The sequence below is a fragment of the Crocodylus porosus genome, unplaced genomic scaffold, assembly GCF_001723895.1.
Source record: "Crocodylus porosus isolate Cpor-Errol unplaced genomic scaffold, CroPor_comp1, whole genome shotgun sequence".
Classification (NCBI taxonomy): Eukaryota; Metazoa; Chordata; order Crocodylia; family Crocodylidae; genus Crocodylus; species Crocodylus porosus.
In genome coordinates, this window is record NW_017728932.1 from 3,975,476 (window position 1) to 3,994,175 (window position 18,700).

Sequence of the window (18,700 nt, forward strand, 5' to 3'; positions counted from 1 at the left end):
AGCAAAGCACAAGCCTCTATTATAACTACATAAACCTAGCGTTTCCCACCCCCAAAGCTTCATGTCTTTCCCAGGCCAGATGGATAACCAGCCACTAAAGGTGTTATTCCATTCATAAGCCACCTGAGCATTGCTGCCAGAGCAGCCAATGCTTTCTGGGGATCTCAGAACTCATACAATTCTATTCTTATGTTGAAGAGTGTTAGGTACTCTCAAGTACTTCCATGTTGTTTTGCGTGCAAGAGGAGTGCTGATAGAGTTTTACATATTGGAGCCAAAAGAACTACCAGTGCCACTCATTACAGAACCTAGGACAATCCTGGTTTTCTACAACAGTGCGCTGGTGCAGAGAATTTCCCCTATGCCATGATTAACCAATGGGCATAACAAAGGGCACCTTCCAAATGCTGTGGATGGAAAGAACCCTCAACCTTCCTCCCCTCCCCCATGTAAACCCACTTGATGTAGTCAGGTCTCACCTACGTGGCAGCAGCAAATGACACTAGCAGAGTCAAATCCATGTTAATAAACACCATCTACCTATATTTCTGCACTTCAAAGTAACCTGGGGGAGCAGGGGAGAACATAGGGGCAGTCAGCTTTTGTGGCAGTCATTTTGGTCACCAGCCTGGCAGGCTAGATCTACATCCCAAAATAATCCGTTTAAACTGCCATTTCTATTAACAGGACAAGGCAAAAATTGAGTTTCAGATTCAGGTCTCTTGCCAAGAAGTGATCAATATTAAAACCAAACAGCCTCTGCAAGAAAAAAAACAAGTAACACGAAGTAGCGCTCAAGCAATGCTCAAGTAAGATCTTTAAAATCTGACTGTAGAGTTGCAAGAGCAAGTTATTGCATTAGTCTTCACCTCTCTGGATGGCTTTGTGCAATAGACTCCAGCCTTTCTTGTCCACCATATCCACATCAGCTTTGTAGTTGACCAACGTGGTTGCAATACCCTCCAATCTTTGGGAGAGGGCTAGATCTAAAGCAAGGTCTCCATTCTTATCCAATTCGTTCAGCTTCCCAGGCAGCTACAACAGAATTTAGTTGACCAACATGAGTCTACAAGAAGCATGAAGTCCAATTACTTTTTTGAGGCACATTAGCTCATCTTTAGTGCTAAAAGAAGGAAGATCTCAGTCAAAAAAGACCACCCCCCCATCCATCTCCCAGAGAGAAGCGGAGTCAGAAGAAATCCAAATTATATATGTTATGCCTCCATTATGCCTCTTTTGGGTTTCATTTTAAAACAAGAAAAAGCTGCAAGATATTCAGCAATGTACTTGGTCAGACACCGCTTTAGGAGTTAGTACATACAAGTAAAAAAAAGGAACTGAACAAGGGTTTAGTGAAATTAACACTAGAGACTATACCAAGTAGTCCCTCAGAGGCAAAAGTTGCATTACAGAATCACTATATAGAGCAGTCCAAAGACTGAACTGTTCACAAGCAACATCATTTCAAGAACAGCTGTTCTGTTGCAGGCCAATAATGCTCCATTATCCCCAATGATACTAGATACCACATATTAAAATTTATCGTTTGGAGTTAGTTATGTAGCTTTTGGAAGCAAGTAGATAAAATACTAAGCACTTCCTAAAATGATCTTTTCCTTGCTTCAGTTCAGGTTCCATACCCAGCTCACGAGCCCAAATTTTACAGGTAAGTATACGGCTGGAATCATTAAAACAGCTATTTCTAGTTAACACTAGTTCAAATAGAAAGTAGCTCTTAGCATACCTGTGAATCCATCTCAATAAGGTACAGGAAGACTACATCTTCTCTCTCCACTTTAATAGCTTTATGCAAAGGATACTGAGTCTTGGATTTGAACATTTTATACAACAGCTGAGCGCTCATGCTGCTGAAGTCCTCTTTCCTCAGGTCATCCTAAAGTAAGAACTCAGAAGTAAGTGACACTGGTATTTTGTAGCATAATGTAGTGCTGTGGTCGTCTGCTCCATTTGACCATACCCAACATGTGTTCAAGGAATTTGCCAGGACTCTTAGCAGAAGTCTGCCATCTAGTGGCGCAATTCAAATTCTCCTAGGACTAGGAACAGAGTCTCCTCCTCACTTTGGAGACTCACAAGAACATTTTATAGTTCATTGTTGACTGGTTTTTACAGACAGCTGTTTTTTTTCCCCCTAGACAGGCCAAGATTTATACTTTCAGGCAAATATGATCTACTTAATGGGCTGAAAATTGAAGTCAAGGGGAACGGCTTTCAGAAGCTCATTTGCTTCCTGCAATACATCCAGATGCACCAAAAAAGCCTGTTTTGGCTAGCTGATGCTTTTAAATTCCAAGTTAGTACAGAGGCAAGCTTTTTTTTTTTTTTTTTTTTAAGATTTAGAGAAAGGATGAATTCAAAGCATACAGACGCCCCGGTTGTTCTCTGTCCCCTGCTCCAACCTCCTGGAGTACAAGTAGGCCAATGATCAACTTGAGCAATTCTTTCCAAAAGGAAGCCTTTGATTACAGTATTATAAAAAGGTTCTAAAAATGGTAACCAGTGTTCAATAAGTAGTTATGAACACTGAGTGCTACATGCATCATAAAATGATATCACTTGCTTATTCTGCCCAGAAATTACAAGTTGCTCGCTTAATCTAAAACGGTACGTGCACACAGTCCTTCTCCTGCATCCTCCTACCATGGTACTTACCCAGTGACTAGCTATTATCTCAGCACAGTAGTTCAGTAGAGTGCTAGCATTCAGCTCCTCTGCCGTCTGATAGAAACGAATGCAGTTCCTGACATTTACAAGCGACATGACACCTTTTTCACATCTGTCACAACAAACAGAACCAGTATTAAGAGCTGATAAGGAAGTTCTCAGAGTAGAGTTGCCATGTTTAGCAATCAAGCAACCAGCTAGAAGGCATGCCTGGAGCCAAACCATATTGAAGCAGGAAGGGAGGCATGGTCCATTGTACGTCCACATAGAACTGTGATAGAGAAAGCTCCCCTATGCCCCACTCATCTGTCTGTCCCCTGCTGCTACCTCCCTCCCTCTTGTGTCTCGTCAGAACAGCTTCAGAAACTAAAAAGCCTCAAAAAACTAGACCATGATCTGCCAAAAGGAGGATTCCCACAACACTGTCTCATTCTAAAAAACATAGCAAGTTAAATGGTCCCGAGGTAAGGAAGGACACTGCCTCCTTCCTATGAAAGCAAGCTGAAATACCTATTACTCTGAAGGTAGCAGTCTTACAAATCACCCAGAATTAACAGACTACATCCAGTGGAGCAGGCCCATCTTTCAGGCTGAAAAAGCAAGCTTGCTTGCATGATGCATCTAGTCAGACATGGCTGCAAGTAATGTGAAAAGACAGAATATGCAAGTTTTCGTCTGCAGGGGTCAGCATTCCTACCACGCTTTCGTGGGTTATGAAACTGTAGATGGACTAAACCCCAAAAGCAGCTACTTAGCCAGTAGCCGAGAAGGCAGCACAGGATGTCGGGATGCTTTACTAAACAGACTTCCAGGGAGCATCTAGACGAGCCCGCATGTGCCTCTTGCTGCATCTCAGAGTGGTTTGGGATGTGGCAAGAGGCACACTGGGAACAAAAAACAAACAAACAAACGAAAACAAACGTTATCCAGGTATCAGAATAAGAGACAGGGCAGGAAAAGAGTGGGGCATGGCATGTCACGGTCCCCAGCTGTGCCCCGAGGTAACCCAGGAGCCGGTCCTTCAGAGAGACTCTGGTTTCTAGCCAGAGCATCTCTATGGTGCTCCTGCTGCCCCAGCATGCAGGGCATGAACCCTCAGAAGGCTGGGGCAAGCAGAAGCGTGGCAAGAATCGGGACCCGGGCACTATCATGGGTAAGTAGGGACGTGCGGTCTGAGGATGGGTTTGTGGAGGGGCTTGAGCAGGGGCTGCCACATGCCTGGCCCCCTGCTCACGGTACTGGCAGTAGCAGCAGCCAGTGCACCTGTGGCCTGGGTGCAGGCATAGCTGGCAGCAACATGGCACTATGTGACCTGGGCTCTATACATGCTACACAGACCCAGCCCATTAGTGCATGGCTTTCCTTATCCCATCCAAAGCCGTGTCTAGTGGGCCAGGTCTGTGCAGCACGCACAGAGCCTGGGTCACACAGCACTGCGTTGCCACTGGCTGTGTTTGTGGCTGAGCCACAGCCATACTGGCTAGTGCAGGGGACAGGAGGAACAGCAGGCGTGCAGCCGCTGCTGCTCGAGTCCCTCCACAAAGCACGCAGTGGGACCCAGCCTGGCCTGCTAGCATACCTTTGCACAGGAGCAGGAGGTGCAGCAGTGTGTGCAAAGACACACTGGCTTTGGGTCAGGCCAGCAGGGCACATTTTCCATGAGGCTCAGGCAGCCGTGAATGGCTGTGGCGCTATGCCTACAGCAGGCAATAGAGCATCACCACCTGAGCCCCACGGAAAAGATGCCAGCTGCCTAGGCCAGCAAGGCACCCCTTTGCACAGAAGCCACGCCTCCTGTTCCTGTGCAAAGGTGTGCTAGTGTGCTGTGCTGGGCCAGGTTCCGCCCTGCTCTCTCCACACACATACACCATGGGTCTGGCAGCGCTGTTGCTAGAGGCAGGACCCAGCCCAACATGACACCCAGTTCCTACAAGTGGTGCAGAGCCTCAGGTGACTCCGTGAGCAGCCTGGGGCTGCCTGAAGGCTCCACAGACAATGCTGGATCTGAGGTGGCCAGGGCCATGCTGCATCACTGGGGGATCTGGCCTCAAGTGCCAGACAGCTGCTGTGGGCATGAGTTGTAAGCCCTGAGGGGAGCAAAAGCAACATCAAAACATTTAAATATTTAGAATGTATTTTATTATGACGACAGAGACACTGGTAGGCTTCCAAGTTGCTTTAAAACTGTAAATATATCAATAAAATATTTCAACTAATTTCTATTAGTAGTCTTTTGTTTCAATTGCGGAAGAACATGGATTTTCAAGTATTTTAAAGAGTGAATTTGGAATGTTTTTTTTTAAAAAGACATCTGAGATTTTGCAGCTTTTAAATAAGGAACACCAGAATTCCTGCTAGTGAGGCTAGCGGCAGGACCCAGGCAGAAAAGGCTGCTCAGAGCTGGCACCCCGGACCCAGCTGGAGGTGGCTGACCTCCTGGCCACTTGGGGCCAGGAGGACATGCTTTGACAGTTCAAAGCAGGCCACACTTGGAACATCTTCAGGCCAACAGCTGCCCAGATGGCAGGGCAGTGTCATACATGGCAGTAGTGGTGCACAAAGGCCAACTGTGCAGCCATAGCCTGCTGGCAGCTGGCCCAGAGATGCAGATGCCTCTGCTGCAGCCATACAATCTCCATCCAGGTCTGGCAGGCATGCAGCCTTGGGGCCACATGTTGTCACAGGTGGCAGCAGGTCATAGCCAGATAGTCACTGCCAGACTGTTGCAGTGGGTAGAGGGCGCAGGGAACTCAGTCAGGGCTGCTATAGCAGTCCAGCTGGCATAAGGGGCTAGTGTCTCCAGATAGCAGCTGGCCAGGGCCCAGAAGCTCCTGAGAGCAAGTAACCCTCAGCTACTTGCCAGGGGAGGTTTTTATACTGCTGGGGCCAGCACAGGTGCTGGCCCCAAGCTCTAGCTCCCTCTGGCTGCAGATCCGGGGAGGAGCTGGGCAGGGTTATTTTGTCCCACGTGGCACAACTTGCCCCACACCAAAAAGTGCTTGCCCGGCTCAAATCTGTGCTGCTCCTATTTGAGCTGCTGCAAGTGCATGTGCCTGCATGTGTAGATGCACCCCTAGAGTTGACTCATGACTAAAAAAAAAAAAAGTCAAAGACTTTCTATCCTTTGGAGAAATGGGATGAGAAACAAGACAGACACTTGCAATCATTTTGCCTCCCCACTTCCCTAGGTCTCATTTGGCAGCCTGTACTTAGTTAAAAAAAACAAAACAAAAAAAAAACCATTTAATTTATAAGCAAGGCAGCCCAAATGTACATTTGGAATGGCCAATATACTACTAAGAAACATAACTCTGCAACTGCTCTTTTGATCTGAACCACTAGCAGTCTTTGTAATGGCAACTTTAACGACACAAAAATATTGTTGCTAAAATAAGATTCTAAAAAAATCAAGGACCCCCTCCCCCAAGTCACTAAAGGGTACCTATTATTATGACAGACTTAAAGAGACAAACACTTTTCTATGAAAGTTGCTACCTACTTAGACTGGCCAACAATAAAGTTAGACACAGGTTTATGCAACTGATGAGCTGTGAATACATAAAATATTATAGCAAGTGGTTCATCTACCAATATTAAGGATACATCTCAATTTCTTATCATTTGAAAAATCATGTTACACAAACCAAGCCAATTTTTATTCAGAGCCAGGAGTTGAGCAACATCTGCTACTATTATTATTACAAGGGGCTAATTCCCCCCAATTAGACTCTAGCCACAAGAGGTCACAGAGTTTGCTTTCATTCACCAAGACTTGCCTTTCCCTAAGGACCTGTAGCTGAAACCGGTTAGCTAGTTTCATCAGTTCTGTCAAGAAAACATCATCTTCTTTCAGCTCTAGCTCATCTGTGTAGATCCATCGCAGCATTGCCATGGTCACCTCAGGGTCAGCATCTGGTGCAAGGAGGACAAGGAAGATATGAATAGAGAAGAGTCAGTTACCCAAGTAACAGACTAATTGAGTAGTCGGTGTATAGCCTTAAAAAGGCAAGCTGCAAGTCTATGGAAGATGGCACAGTTTAAGCTGTACCATCTTAGATCTCAGTGCAGAACAAGGCTTGTCATATGGGAAGAAAAAGAAAGCCCTTGACACTGTAAGTAGTGCCACAGCAAGCGAGGTGGCACACTTCCCTCCTGATCAGTACTGGCCCTACAGTTTAGAGTGCTCAGGAACACTGTGCTGCTCAAGACCACCATGTTAAAGCAGCGCGTGCAGCGAGCATCTCTTCTGAAGTAGCAGGGTATAAACTCTACCGTCCAGAGTAAATCCCATGTTGTAGTTACAGTCCGCATACCTAAGCTCCCTCTGAAGTTTCATTTGGAAAAGGTACTCCTCACTTCCTTTCCTCAAACTGTTTATTGTTGCCTTGTGCTATTAGACAGCTGCCAAAGTCCCATCCAGAAGTGGCTGCATTTCAGTGGCAGGTAAAGAAATTCACGTCAGTTTGTAAAAGTTGTTTGAGATTCTTTCATAAGAAAGGTGCTAGGGAAGTCCAAGGTAAAGGTTACCTTTTCCAGAGTTAGTATTTTAGATACCTTGACTGAAACATTCAAAGGCCTTAAAAATCTGCAAAGGAGACCCCACCAAGAGGGCCAGAGACCTTTTCAACCTTGGTATACTGCATTCCTTGCTTGCATTCTTACTGAAGCCATATCAACTAGTCAAAGGAATTTTAAAACCCTCAATTTCCCCAAAACTGCTGTCAAACACAATTCTGCTGACAGCATTTAATATGAAGTATAGAGAGGACCAATTATTAAAATGTATACTCAGTTTAGGAAAGCAATGGGATTTGTTCCATCAACTTTTTAAAATATAAGCAGTTCAGCACACAAGATTCTGCTCCCCAAACCACTGTTTAAAAAGAAAAAAAAAAAAAGATATTGGGTCTGTTGACACAAAAGGACATGCCAGGTAGTAAAGATTCTTGCGTACGGCATTTAATAGACATAGCCTATAGCCCCAAAAGACTCTTTAAGCCTCTGATTTAGCCATTATTTCAAGTACCATACAATATAATCCTTAAGAAAGAGCACCAGGCTAGCAAAATTGTACACCTCAACCAAATCAGACCAAACTGGTACATACTGCAGCTTTAATACCGGGCACTGTTTCTTAGCATGCCCAATCTCTTCTCCCCACCCCCACTCCCTTGAAAACTGACAAACCTAACCTTGCATTTCATCTTAACCTTAATGATGAAGCACTGATCAGACAAACCAAACAGCTCCATAGCTACCTGCACAGGAAGCTCTTAGGAAACTGAGGAGTGAATAGAGAAACTGGGAAGAGTTTCGCCTGCCAATTCCAACCACAAAAAAGAGAACGTGGATAAAGCAACAGTACGTGGTCTAGACTGTGGTATAGTCATACAAGGCCATGGTATTTGTTAGAACTGAAGGTCTCAGTTCCCTACAGAGAAAGATTTAGTGCTCGTTTGCCCTGGTGCAGTTTGAGGGCAAATACCAGCTGTAACTGAATATGCAATCTTAGAACAGGGCTGGAAGGGACCCCAAGGAGGTCATCCAGGATCACTGCTAAACATCTCATCACAGTTGGCTTGGTTGGCTCATCCCAGCGTTCAACCAACTCCTTAAAAAAAAGGAACCATCACAAAGAGCTGTGTGCATGCATCACAGACAGCTTTTAATTGCTAGAAGGAATTCCTTGCTAACAAGTTTCTTGTGGCTACTTGAATCGTAGGAAGGTGGAGAAACCCTCCTGCAGGGCATCCCTGCACTCCTACATGGCCGATTTGGTGATGCTGCTCTATTCCAGCATGACTCAACTAACAGCATGGGTAGAGGCAGTGCTGACGGGTCAGTATGCCTTTACGGGTAGCTGAAGAGAGTGAGCATCTCTTCTTTCAGGTTACTGGGCTAAAAATCAGCCCCCTACCAAGAAGGGACAGGGTTTTCATAATGCTGTTTATTACTTAACAGCCAGCATGGACCACCCTGGTAGCTGACTGAAGAACTTCAAGAGTGAAATCAGCTTTGTGATGGTCTGACCCTACATCCCCCCATGCAAATGCTAAGTCATTCAACGTACTCATTTCTCAGCAGTTTATATTCAAAGAAAGTAGTTATGCACTTGTCAAGTGTTGAGAGCTTCAGAGTTCAAAGCTTGGTTTCCACCTATTTCTCCAGCACTACTTCATGGATCAGAAATGCAACAGAAGCCATGGCCATGCAAACTAGTGCAGTCTAGATAGTAGTTAGGACAGTATACACAACAGTACTCTATAGGGGTGCACCAGTAAAGATTTTTTGGGCCAATACTGAGGGAGGATTATTAAAATGAGCCATATTGGCCAATACAGATCCAATTGCCAACATGCAGCCTGGCAGCTCTGGAGGCAGTGTCTGGCTGGTAACTCTGTTGGGGGAGGGGGAGGAGGAGGGGCAGGGCATAGGGGAGCAGATTGAGGCCTCCCACAGTGAGGGAGGGAGCGGGGCTGGGGCAGGCACTGCACAGCTGGGATGGGGAGCAGTGCAGGGTGGAGCTGCGAGTAGCTTATCCAGGGGGGTGGATTCCTGCTGCTGTGTGCACCCTGGAAGAGGCATGGAAGGCATGTGCCCCCTGGATCTGTGCAGGGGCAAGGGCAGGCTGCTGCTATGGGTTCAGGGCCAGGGGCTGTGGTGAGCTCTTCCCAGCAGGGCACCAGGCCAGGGCTGTGTTTGGGACAGGTGGTAGCAGAGCGGGGAGGGGCGCTACAGGGTGGGCTAGAGCCACTCCTAAATTTGCTGTAGCCCCACATCCCAGCACTGCTGCTGCCTACCCCAAGCACAGCCCCTGGCCCCAAACCCTGAATAGATATGGAGGGGGGAACATGTGCCCCCCATGCTTCCCCCAGGGTGTACAGTGGCAGAAGCTGCCCCCTCCTCCCTGATGAGCCATTTGCAGCTGTTTCACACCCTGCCCCAGCTGTGCAGCGCCTACCCCAGCCCCACTCCCTTCCCCAGACTTACCAGCTGGATGCTGCTCTGCAAGCTACTGGGTTGTATTCCTGGCCCTGGGCATGCTGTGGCTGCATGCATCCACACAGCATTTACTGGCAACATTAAAAATTGGCCATATCAGCCAAAGAAGTCAATTGTCAATTATGTCCATTTTCCTTTTATTGGTGCCAATATGATATGGACCAATCTGTCGGTGCACCTCTAGTATTTTAATCATGCACTGAATTAGATTTTCAGTTAGCTTCTCTAGAGAGTTTGCAAGTATAGAACTGCTTGCTCAGCACAACACTGGAGTACAGAACACTTTTTCCATGAAACAAACTTTCTTTAAAAGAAGTCTCCACCAACGGGCTATCCCAAGACCCTGGTGAGTAAAAGCCTTGCTGAAGAGTGGTTTCATGAGTGAGATTAAGAGGCTGCTAAATAGCTTCCAGGTTTGTCAGTAGTTCCATTACACATTTAAAAGGGTGAAGTCATGTTTAATAAGTGCCTCCATTTGATCCAGTTAAGTAGGATGGAATGAACTGAGACTTTGAAGAATGGATACTGGCAGACTATAGAAACATCACCTCAATCATTGTCCATATATGGGGGAGGGGGAAGAAAGAAAAGAAGTCTCACTTCAGACAATGGTAAGATCACAAGTGAGAGTGTGTGACATACTGCCTTAAAAAAAAAAAAAAAAAAAAAAAAAAAAAATCTTTGGTTAAAGCATTCATTTGATCATGCTGTAAAAGCTGCACCCAGTCGCAGAAACTAAACAGCTTGCAATTTTTCCTCCCAAACCAAAGAGCTTTTTCTCCAAGGATAAAGAGAGGATGCTACCAGGGCTGAGGTCATAGTGGTTATCTTTATATTCCCAATCCTCAAAGAGAAGAAAATCAGGCTCTTCTAGGCATTCTTTAGTTATGCTGAGCTTCCATTTAAAATGGACCACACCACTTAACTTCCACATCATTAAAATGAAGAAGGCACATTATTGATTTAACTACAATTAACACTGAATTTGCAAGCCTGTTAGCATATTTCACAGACAGACTAAGCTTCATAATTAATGGATGAAGGGTCTACTTTCTGTAGAAAGTAATACTCTGAATGCTAAGATGTAACCTTTTCTCCCAAGCACCCTTTCATCAGCTGTTCCAAAGGCAATCAAAGCATCATACACCACCAGGCAGCAACTAACCTGACAGATCCAGTTCCTCAGTCAACATTAAGTTGGCTAGACTCCAAGCCTCACTGCGGGCTGCCAACACAAATTTGTGAGCATTGATGCGCTTGTCTCCAACTTTTATCTTCAGATCACTGATAAAAGAAAGAAAAGTGTACAGTTGTAAAAATACAAGCCCCCTCTGTGCCTAAGCATGTACAGACTCTGAATCTAGATGTTCATTACAGCTGCAACAATTCAGAATCCAAATTTAGGCCCAATTGTTTGAGACGTGGGATTGCCTTGATTAACACGAGCTGGAAGTATTGCTCTCAACCAGTTAAATTCCCAAAAGGAACCCACTTACCAATGAGAAGAAATGAAAGTTAAAACACCACTTTAAAAAAAAAAGAGTCACAGGGCATGAGCTTATTTTGCATTTTTAATATTGCAGACCAAAATGAAGGACAGGCAAGGGGGAAGAACAAGAACACCGTGTCCCCCTGCCCCCCAAGATGTTCAGCATAGATTACATGCTTCATTTGTAGACAAGGCATTTGACAGCAGTCATCTGTATGACAGGAGACACCACAAAAGATAGATCTGCTGGGAAGCAGTTACTTTTAAGACCATTTTGGATCCCATATTGACCACCTTATACTTCCACACAAAGAATGCCGTGAGTAACAAATTGATCGCTACCTTCATCAAGGTATCAATTCCCTAATAAGTTGTGAGCCTCATCAAGAACAATAGGAGGGGGAGTGCTCATACAAGAAAAGTGTTCTGCTCTTAGACGCAATGAATGATTTTCACTAGGATGCATAGCATGAAGGTAATCAAGAGTTGTACTTCAAGAAACCTCCACAAAAAACAACTTAGCAAAGGCTTACTTTACAAGAGCCTCTTTTCCCCCCCCCTTCATTATTCGCATCATTACCCAGTTCCACTTGTTAGAGTTATGCCATCCTGGCTACAAAGCCAGGATTTCAACTATACAAAAGAAGATCTGTGGTCTTGGCAATCAAGCCACAGTAATTTTGTACAATCTTGATAGCAGATAGAAGCTAGGCTTTCTGCTGTAAGCATATTCTTAAGATTGGCTGTTCTGGAGTGTGGCTAGGGAAACGCCTAATCAGGGATTAGAAGAGAAAGTCATTCAGTTAATTAATACAAAACAAGAGGTCTGAGCCAGGAAAACTTAAGATTATTACTAGCCATCCTTAACAGCTCTACCGGGAAAAAAAAACCACCCTTCTGGTTTCAAAAGTTGCATTTACCCTGTGCACTAGGAAATTTGGTGCCATGATATGTAGCAGTCATCTAGTTATAAGGAGAACATATCAGGACTACAAATCAAGCTTCTAGCACACTAGAATATAGAATCTTTCTGGTCACTTCCTGTTAACAAAACAGGAAGTGACAGACGGGTTAAAAAGAGTGCAGTTAACACCACATTGCATGGAGGTCTCTTCAGAAAGGATTTAGTTCTTGGGAGGAGTAACTAGTTTTTGAACCCTTGGTCTTAACTGAAGATGCTATACACTTTAGGTACTACTGCACCTGAGGAATTCAATCAAGTATCAGGTGTCCTTTCTCCACTCTGCCCCCCTACCCTCAGGCATTGTAAAACAAAAAAGTTTTATGACAGAGTTGATGAATAGAGAATACATGTTTGTACAGTACAACCCATTTTAAAAACACCCTGCCGATAAGCTAGGAAGTATTTAAAAACGCAAGTGGCAGCAGAGATGTGGGGCAGAAAATTTTCCAGTGTTTATTTTTCCACGGGAAATTTTCCATTTCTAAAAAAATCATTGTTTCATAAAATTCATTAGGAACAATGAATGGATGCCAATACAATGTTAGGCAGATTTGGCAGTTTCAAAGTTGTAATTAACATTTTTCAGGTGATTATCCCTAGGAAGGGTGAGAGAGAATACATCTATGTTTTCCTGATTTGCAAACAGAAGCGTAAATATACTCACATAATAAATCAAACCAAAAATCAAGTTATGAATTCACTTAGTTGGCTATGCAGGTCAAATCAAAACCAAAAGCTAAAATTCTTATTTCATCTTGGACTGCAAGTGAAAGCAAGACAGACTAAAACGGGGATTAATGTTTTATTCACTTTCAGTTCAGCAAACACAACACATTGTCTCATTTCTTCTCTTGAGCAGGGGCAGTTGGAAGTGTTTGCATAAAAGATCTGTTGGTTTTTTAGTGCTTTGGGTTTGAAATGGTCATAATAATGCCTAACTCAGGATAAAACTAGGTGTGCAGCATCATTATAGTGAAGTTCAAGCCACTGAAGGAAGGGAGAAAGTTGGTAGATGTAAATACTGCAGGCAGGAGTATGCCAGCATAACACGAACAAAGAAATATTTAACAACATGTACTCTTTCAGGACAGTTTCTACAAGACATGTACAGAAAGCCAATACAAAAATGGTGGAACATCATCATCCGAAAAAAGTCTACTTCTTTCCAAATAAATTCAAAGTTATGTGAACATAACATTAAACCATGTTAAGTGTGCTGTATTTAAATTTCCCCCCCACCCCCCAATTCAAATATTTCAGTTCAAACGCTTTGGGCTACTGGGACATAAAATTAACATGAGGGTACTTTTTTAGTTTTGTTTACTAAATATAAAAGTCAAACAAACATGCTAAAAATCAGATCACGCTCCATTTAAAGGCATAGGAAAATTTTCTGGGAAGCCACATCCGAGCAGCAAAGCCATTTACCAAATCCTGTCATTTCAATATTAAGGTACTGCTAAGCAGCTTTAAGCAGACCTATTTTGGACAGTAATCACTTGCTCTCAGCTATTCATATGAAAGTAAGGCTCCACATCTTGTAGGCAGAGCACCCCATCAGTGATGGCACCTAATCCATTTCAGGGCTGCTAATGGCACAGCACTGAGAGTCTGGTGGACTAGAACAGTGGTTCTCAACCTTATTTTAAGCAAGGCACCCCTTGGAATATACCTACATTTAGTTTTCAATTTTTTCATGTAGTCCAAAAAAAGAGTAATTCGTCAGTTGCAAAAGAACTCAAATCCCATAAACAGGTCAGAACGTTTTTAACACTCTGGATTCCTATCTGAAGTCTCAGGATTTATCTTGTGAATCATGTTTGCATGCCTAACTGTGCTAACACTGTGTGGCACTCAGCAGTACGCCTGAGTGGACCTCAAAAGTACCCTAGCTGAGGGTCGCTGGGTTAGAAGGATTAGTTTTCCAGTTTTAATGGGGAGACTAGCCTGCTCTATGCATCTTGGCCTGTAGTCTTCCTCCATACTACTTTTGCACCCAAAAATGCTTCTCTCACTTACCTATACTGCTCCTGCTCATACAGCTCTGCTACAATGGCAAGAAGGCGAGTGATGAAGGAGTCATCAGCACTCCCTCGGTTTGACTGGGCAGCCAACAGGTTATATTTCCTTTCCGTATCTGCCAATTTCTTCTGCAGCTTGACATACTCTTGGCGAAGAAGCTTCAAGTGTTTTTCCAACTTGGCCACCTCCTCTGCAAGGTAAATAAGAGTTTTGTTAAAGACTGAAACGTGACCAGGGATAAGTGAGTAATCAAGTACCACCTCTGTTTCAAGCCAGCCCTCCCTCCCACATTTAATTTGCTTCACATTTCAGCAAGTCTTTTCTCCAAAATCACTTGCCACCAAGCACTGGTGAGGCCCGATTTGTAGCCAGCCAGTGAGACAAGCTTACTAGTTGTGTCCTGTTCCTTGGATCTTCTCTACACAATTTTAGAGCATTTAATCATAATCCTGACCTAGCTAAGCAGTCTAAACAGTGTTCTGAGGCCCAAGCCTTATACCACTTAAGTGTCTAAACTGTCTGACTGAGGGAAAGCTAAAACACACACACACAAACAACAACATTCTTAATTTTTGGCAATCAATGCTCTGTAGAGCCCTATGGAGGTTTGCAGGCTCTCCACAGTAATGTGGTAGTGGGGCTGGTAGGTCAAAAGCTTCCCTCTTGCACCACCACTCCCCATCCCCAAGCTACAAACCAATATTCAGACCGAACACCCAGAGCAACCAGGAAGTTCAACTGTACAGCATTTCTCAGGGTGCCAGACAGACGCTTGTGCTCAGCAGGCGCTGCACAAGAGGACTCACTAGAAGATGCAGAAAACCTACTCTGCCCTACCCAATAGAGAACGGCTGCCCCAAGGTTCTCCACCTTCATCCCCTACTGTTCTAAATAAGGGAGATTTGGAACCCTGATCAACAACTACCCAAAATGACTTGAACTTAAGTTCTGTTACTATCTCTTAGCCAGTCCAAGCAAGAGTGCCTACAACCTGAGAATTTCTAAGTCAAGCCCAGTTTTGTTTTAATAGTTTCTCTCCCAAAGCATCTTATTTCACATAGGGCAGGTGCACTGGAAATGTCTGGATATCTGAGAACAATATGTGCGCACACATACAGAAATGAAACACAGAACCTTATGCTGTTAAGACTAGGTAGCCCAAGTCTTTTCCAATTATACTTCAAGATACTGAAAATTAGTTTGCTTGGACAAGAACAAAGAGGTTTTTACTTTCCTACAACTCTTCCAAGTTGCTTTAGCAAGTAAGCCATTGGTGAGATGGTATCCCATGAGCCCTGGACTCCAGAAGAGTTTTGTTCTTAGAGAAAAGGTGAGTAAGTCACAGTCTTGAATCAGCTACAAGAAGCTCACCTCTAATACTAGCATGGCTCACCCTTGAAAAAGGACACAATACAGCATCTAGACAAGTGCAGACATGCAGTATGTGGCGCCACAGGTCTATCTGCAGTGCCACACACCGCACATGCAGGTGTGCCACACACTGCTACTTTGCAGTGTGGGGGATTTTTTGACCCCAGAAGATCCCAGGGTCAAAAAAGTTACAGGAAAAAAAAAAAGAGAAAGCAGGGCAGTGCATGTGGTGGCAGCACATACCACCCAAAACCAGAGCCTGGCCAACTGAAACCACATGCCAGCTGCAGGCCAGGCTCCCAGCTGCAGCAGTGCCATGACTGCAGCTCCTCAAGACCCTCAGGGCAGGCTGCTGGGGTCACCACAGTTGCCGGCCCCAGCCTTCTGTAGCCTACCCGGGGTACCCTGCCACACACCAGCACGCGTGGCACAGGCATTCCCCAGGGACAAGTGGCAGCAACACAAGATACACCACTGCTACTTGTCCCCAGGGAAACAGACAGCCATGCTCATCTGGACAGACAATAGGTCTAGCTGTCCTTCACAACTGGCTCTAGATCACGGGGGGGCCAACCCATAGTACATGTACTGCAAATGACATGGGTACCTGATGTTTGGCATGAGGCAGATTAGGAAGGGGGCAAGCATTAAAACTTGAGGCTTGCCTACCAAGAACTGTAGCCACCACTGCTATAGATGCTCTAAACTTTGAGTTTCAATATCTGCCCACTTTCTGGCTATGCTCCTTGGTTTCAATTACATGGAGCGGGGAAACGTACACAAGATGACTGGCTTTAAAAGAAAACAACCCTACTATGATTTCACAGGAATGCCACTTTCCAGGAGTTATCCAGAAGAACCTGGGCACAAGTTGTATTTAGCTACAAAACAACTATACCAGACACTCTTCTTTCTCCAAAAAAGAGCTTTCCAGGAAGAAACTATTCTCAAATGTTGGGTCTGTCGGGAGATAACTGGACCTGGAGAAGCATAGCTTGCCTCAGGCAAGTAGGCACATTAAAGTGGGAAACTGCAGAACTGCTCCTTTCTCAGTGGCACTGTCGGACATAGGCCCATTTTACAGAGGACTAGGCCCTTCAGGCTGCTTCCATCAAGCCCACCACGCCAAGATTTCAGGGGAGGCGGGGACAAAGAACAAAAACACAAACCTGTGATCTCTGCCCTATAGTTCTCCCATGGGATTATACAGACCACAGCTGACCCATGATGTTTTCATTAAGCTATGTAGCATTGATCCATTGGGACCATTTACTGATTAGTGTTTTGACATCTGAACCCAGCATCTGTTATCTGTGCTGTAGACAGTGTGACCAATCAATGTGAAAACAAAAAGCTTAGTCTATGCAGACAACCTGTGCATAAAAGCCCAAAACACTGACTCTGATCATTCTGAAGAAAACCCAAAGCAAGGTACTAATTGGCCTAACTTCATACTAGACTGAAAAACTAATCTGCCACCCCAGCAAAAACACAAGCATGTGCCCTCCACCCAAAAAGCCACAAGGCCAACTGCCAGCTCAACATTACAAGGTTTGGGGCCCCACTATCCCATTGTCCAACCCCAGTTTATCTGGGAGTCACCCTTGATCAAACCCTCTCATACAAAGAACACATCATGAAGTAAAAGGTGGGTACATATAGCAGCATTTTATATAAGCTCACCAACTGAAGTGGGGAGCTAGCCCCTCAACCATCTGAACCACTGTTCTGGCTCAGTTTCTCCTCTGCTGAGTATGCATACCCTGTATGGAAGAGATCCATACATGCCAAGTTCCTTGACCCCATTCCAAGTGATAGCTGCCAATGCATCACAGAGTTAGCTGAAGCCTACCAATCTAAACAGCGTGTACCTGCTGGCTGACATTGCTCTGCCTGATATCAGAACAGCAGTGGCCAGCAGGATAAAACAAATCAAGCAACTGAAGAAGCGACACACTCACTGTATGACCATCGCACAGCGCACAAACATCTGAAGTCACACAGGAACTCTCTCACCAACACCCAACTTCTTGATGTTATACCCAGGGAGACATGAGACTGCAGATATAGAATGAGAGGCTGAAGAAAATACAAAAAAAGGACATTCCAGCAGCTGAGTCCTTGCTACCAGGGGCTGATGAACCATGGCCAAGATGACAATGCCTCAACCACCTACATACTGGAGTTAGACACTCCAAGAAACCGATGAAGAAAGAGACTATACCATCAGTTCAATCACTTGCGACTCCAGCACAGAACCTCAGTCTATACCAGTGGTCTCCAAAGTGGGGTGCGCAAGACTATCCACTGGGGTGTGGGAAGAAAATATTAAAACTTCTATTTATATAAATATACATATAATCAGGGATGTGTGCGCTCAAAAAAATTTTTACTGATGGGGTGCACAATCAAAAGTTGAGACCACTGGTCTGTACAATCAATGCCTGCTGCTTGAAGGCACATGTACCATGAAAGACTTCAGAAAAGTACAATAAACGAACACAAGCATGTGCAATAAAATAGTCAAATATGGCAGAGACAGGAAAAGCAACAGCAGCATGATGGCATCTGGTCCTCCAAGAGGTACCTGGTAAAAAATAAATAAATAAATACATATCTACATGCAACAACTTTATACATTCCAAAGCATGCAGTAGGACTCCCAAGTTGTACATTTTTAGAATGCAGAAAAGTTTAGTATTCAGAAGATTTAAGATGATCTTGTTAAAACAATTAAGTTTTGCCAGTTCATTTTAGTTGCCTCACTGCAAAAGCACTTGCACTGCTACAATCAATTTGATTAGTCTACTGCAATCCAGACCAAGACAGAGAACTTCTCAAACAAGTGCCCCAGTCTGCATGCAACAGGCCTTTAAGGATCTATTTGTATTACACCTTAGACCTGGAACATTTCTACAAGCTTGAATAGCTTTTGGAGGGTAAATTGACACTTGAATAGTGTGCCTGGCTGGCCTATGAAAACAGCAAGATGTCATAATCAATGATGTACTTACCGGTACTTCATCACAACAAGAGACATGCTGGGGTGGGACGGGCTCCACCTTTCCCCTAAAGGTAAGCGTGTGTTCTCTTCTAGATTGGCGGACCTCCTCCGGCAGGCTTTAAACTAGGCTCGTCGGGGGAAGGGGAAGATGAGGGCGGAGGAA

General features: G+C 44.5%; 1 protein-coding gene across 1 annotated transcript in view; it reads right to left on the reverse strand.

Moving 5' to 3' along the window:
• Positions 1-18,700, reverse strand: part of ANKFY1 (ankyrin repeat and FYVE domain containing 1) — a 46,846-nt gene that overhangs the window by 21,253 nt on the left and 6,893 nt on the right. Inside the window, exons 2-7 of the mRNA XM_019545454.1 lie at positions 14,160-14,352; positions 10,853-10,971; positions 6,462-6,597; positions 2,674-2,797; positions 1,745-1,894; positions 870-1,035 (exon numbers count right to left, since the gene is read on the reverse strand). Of these exons, the coding sequence (XP_019400999.1) occupies positions 870-1,035; positions 1,745-1,894; positions 2,674-2,797; positions 6,462-6,597; positions 10,853-10,971; positions 14,160-14,352 (888 nt within the window). The remainder of the gene's footprint in view (positions 1-869; positions 1,036-1,744; positions 1,895-2,673; positions 2,798-6,461; positions 6,598-10,852; positions 10,972-14,159; positions 14,353-18,700) is intronic.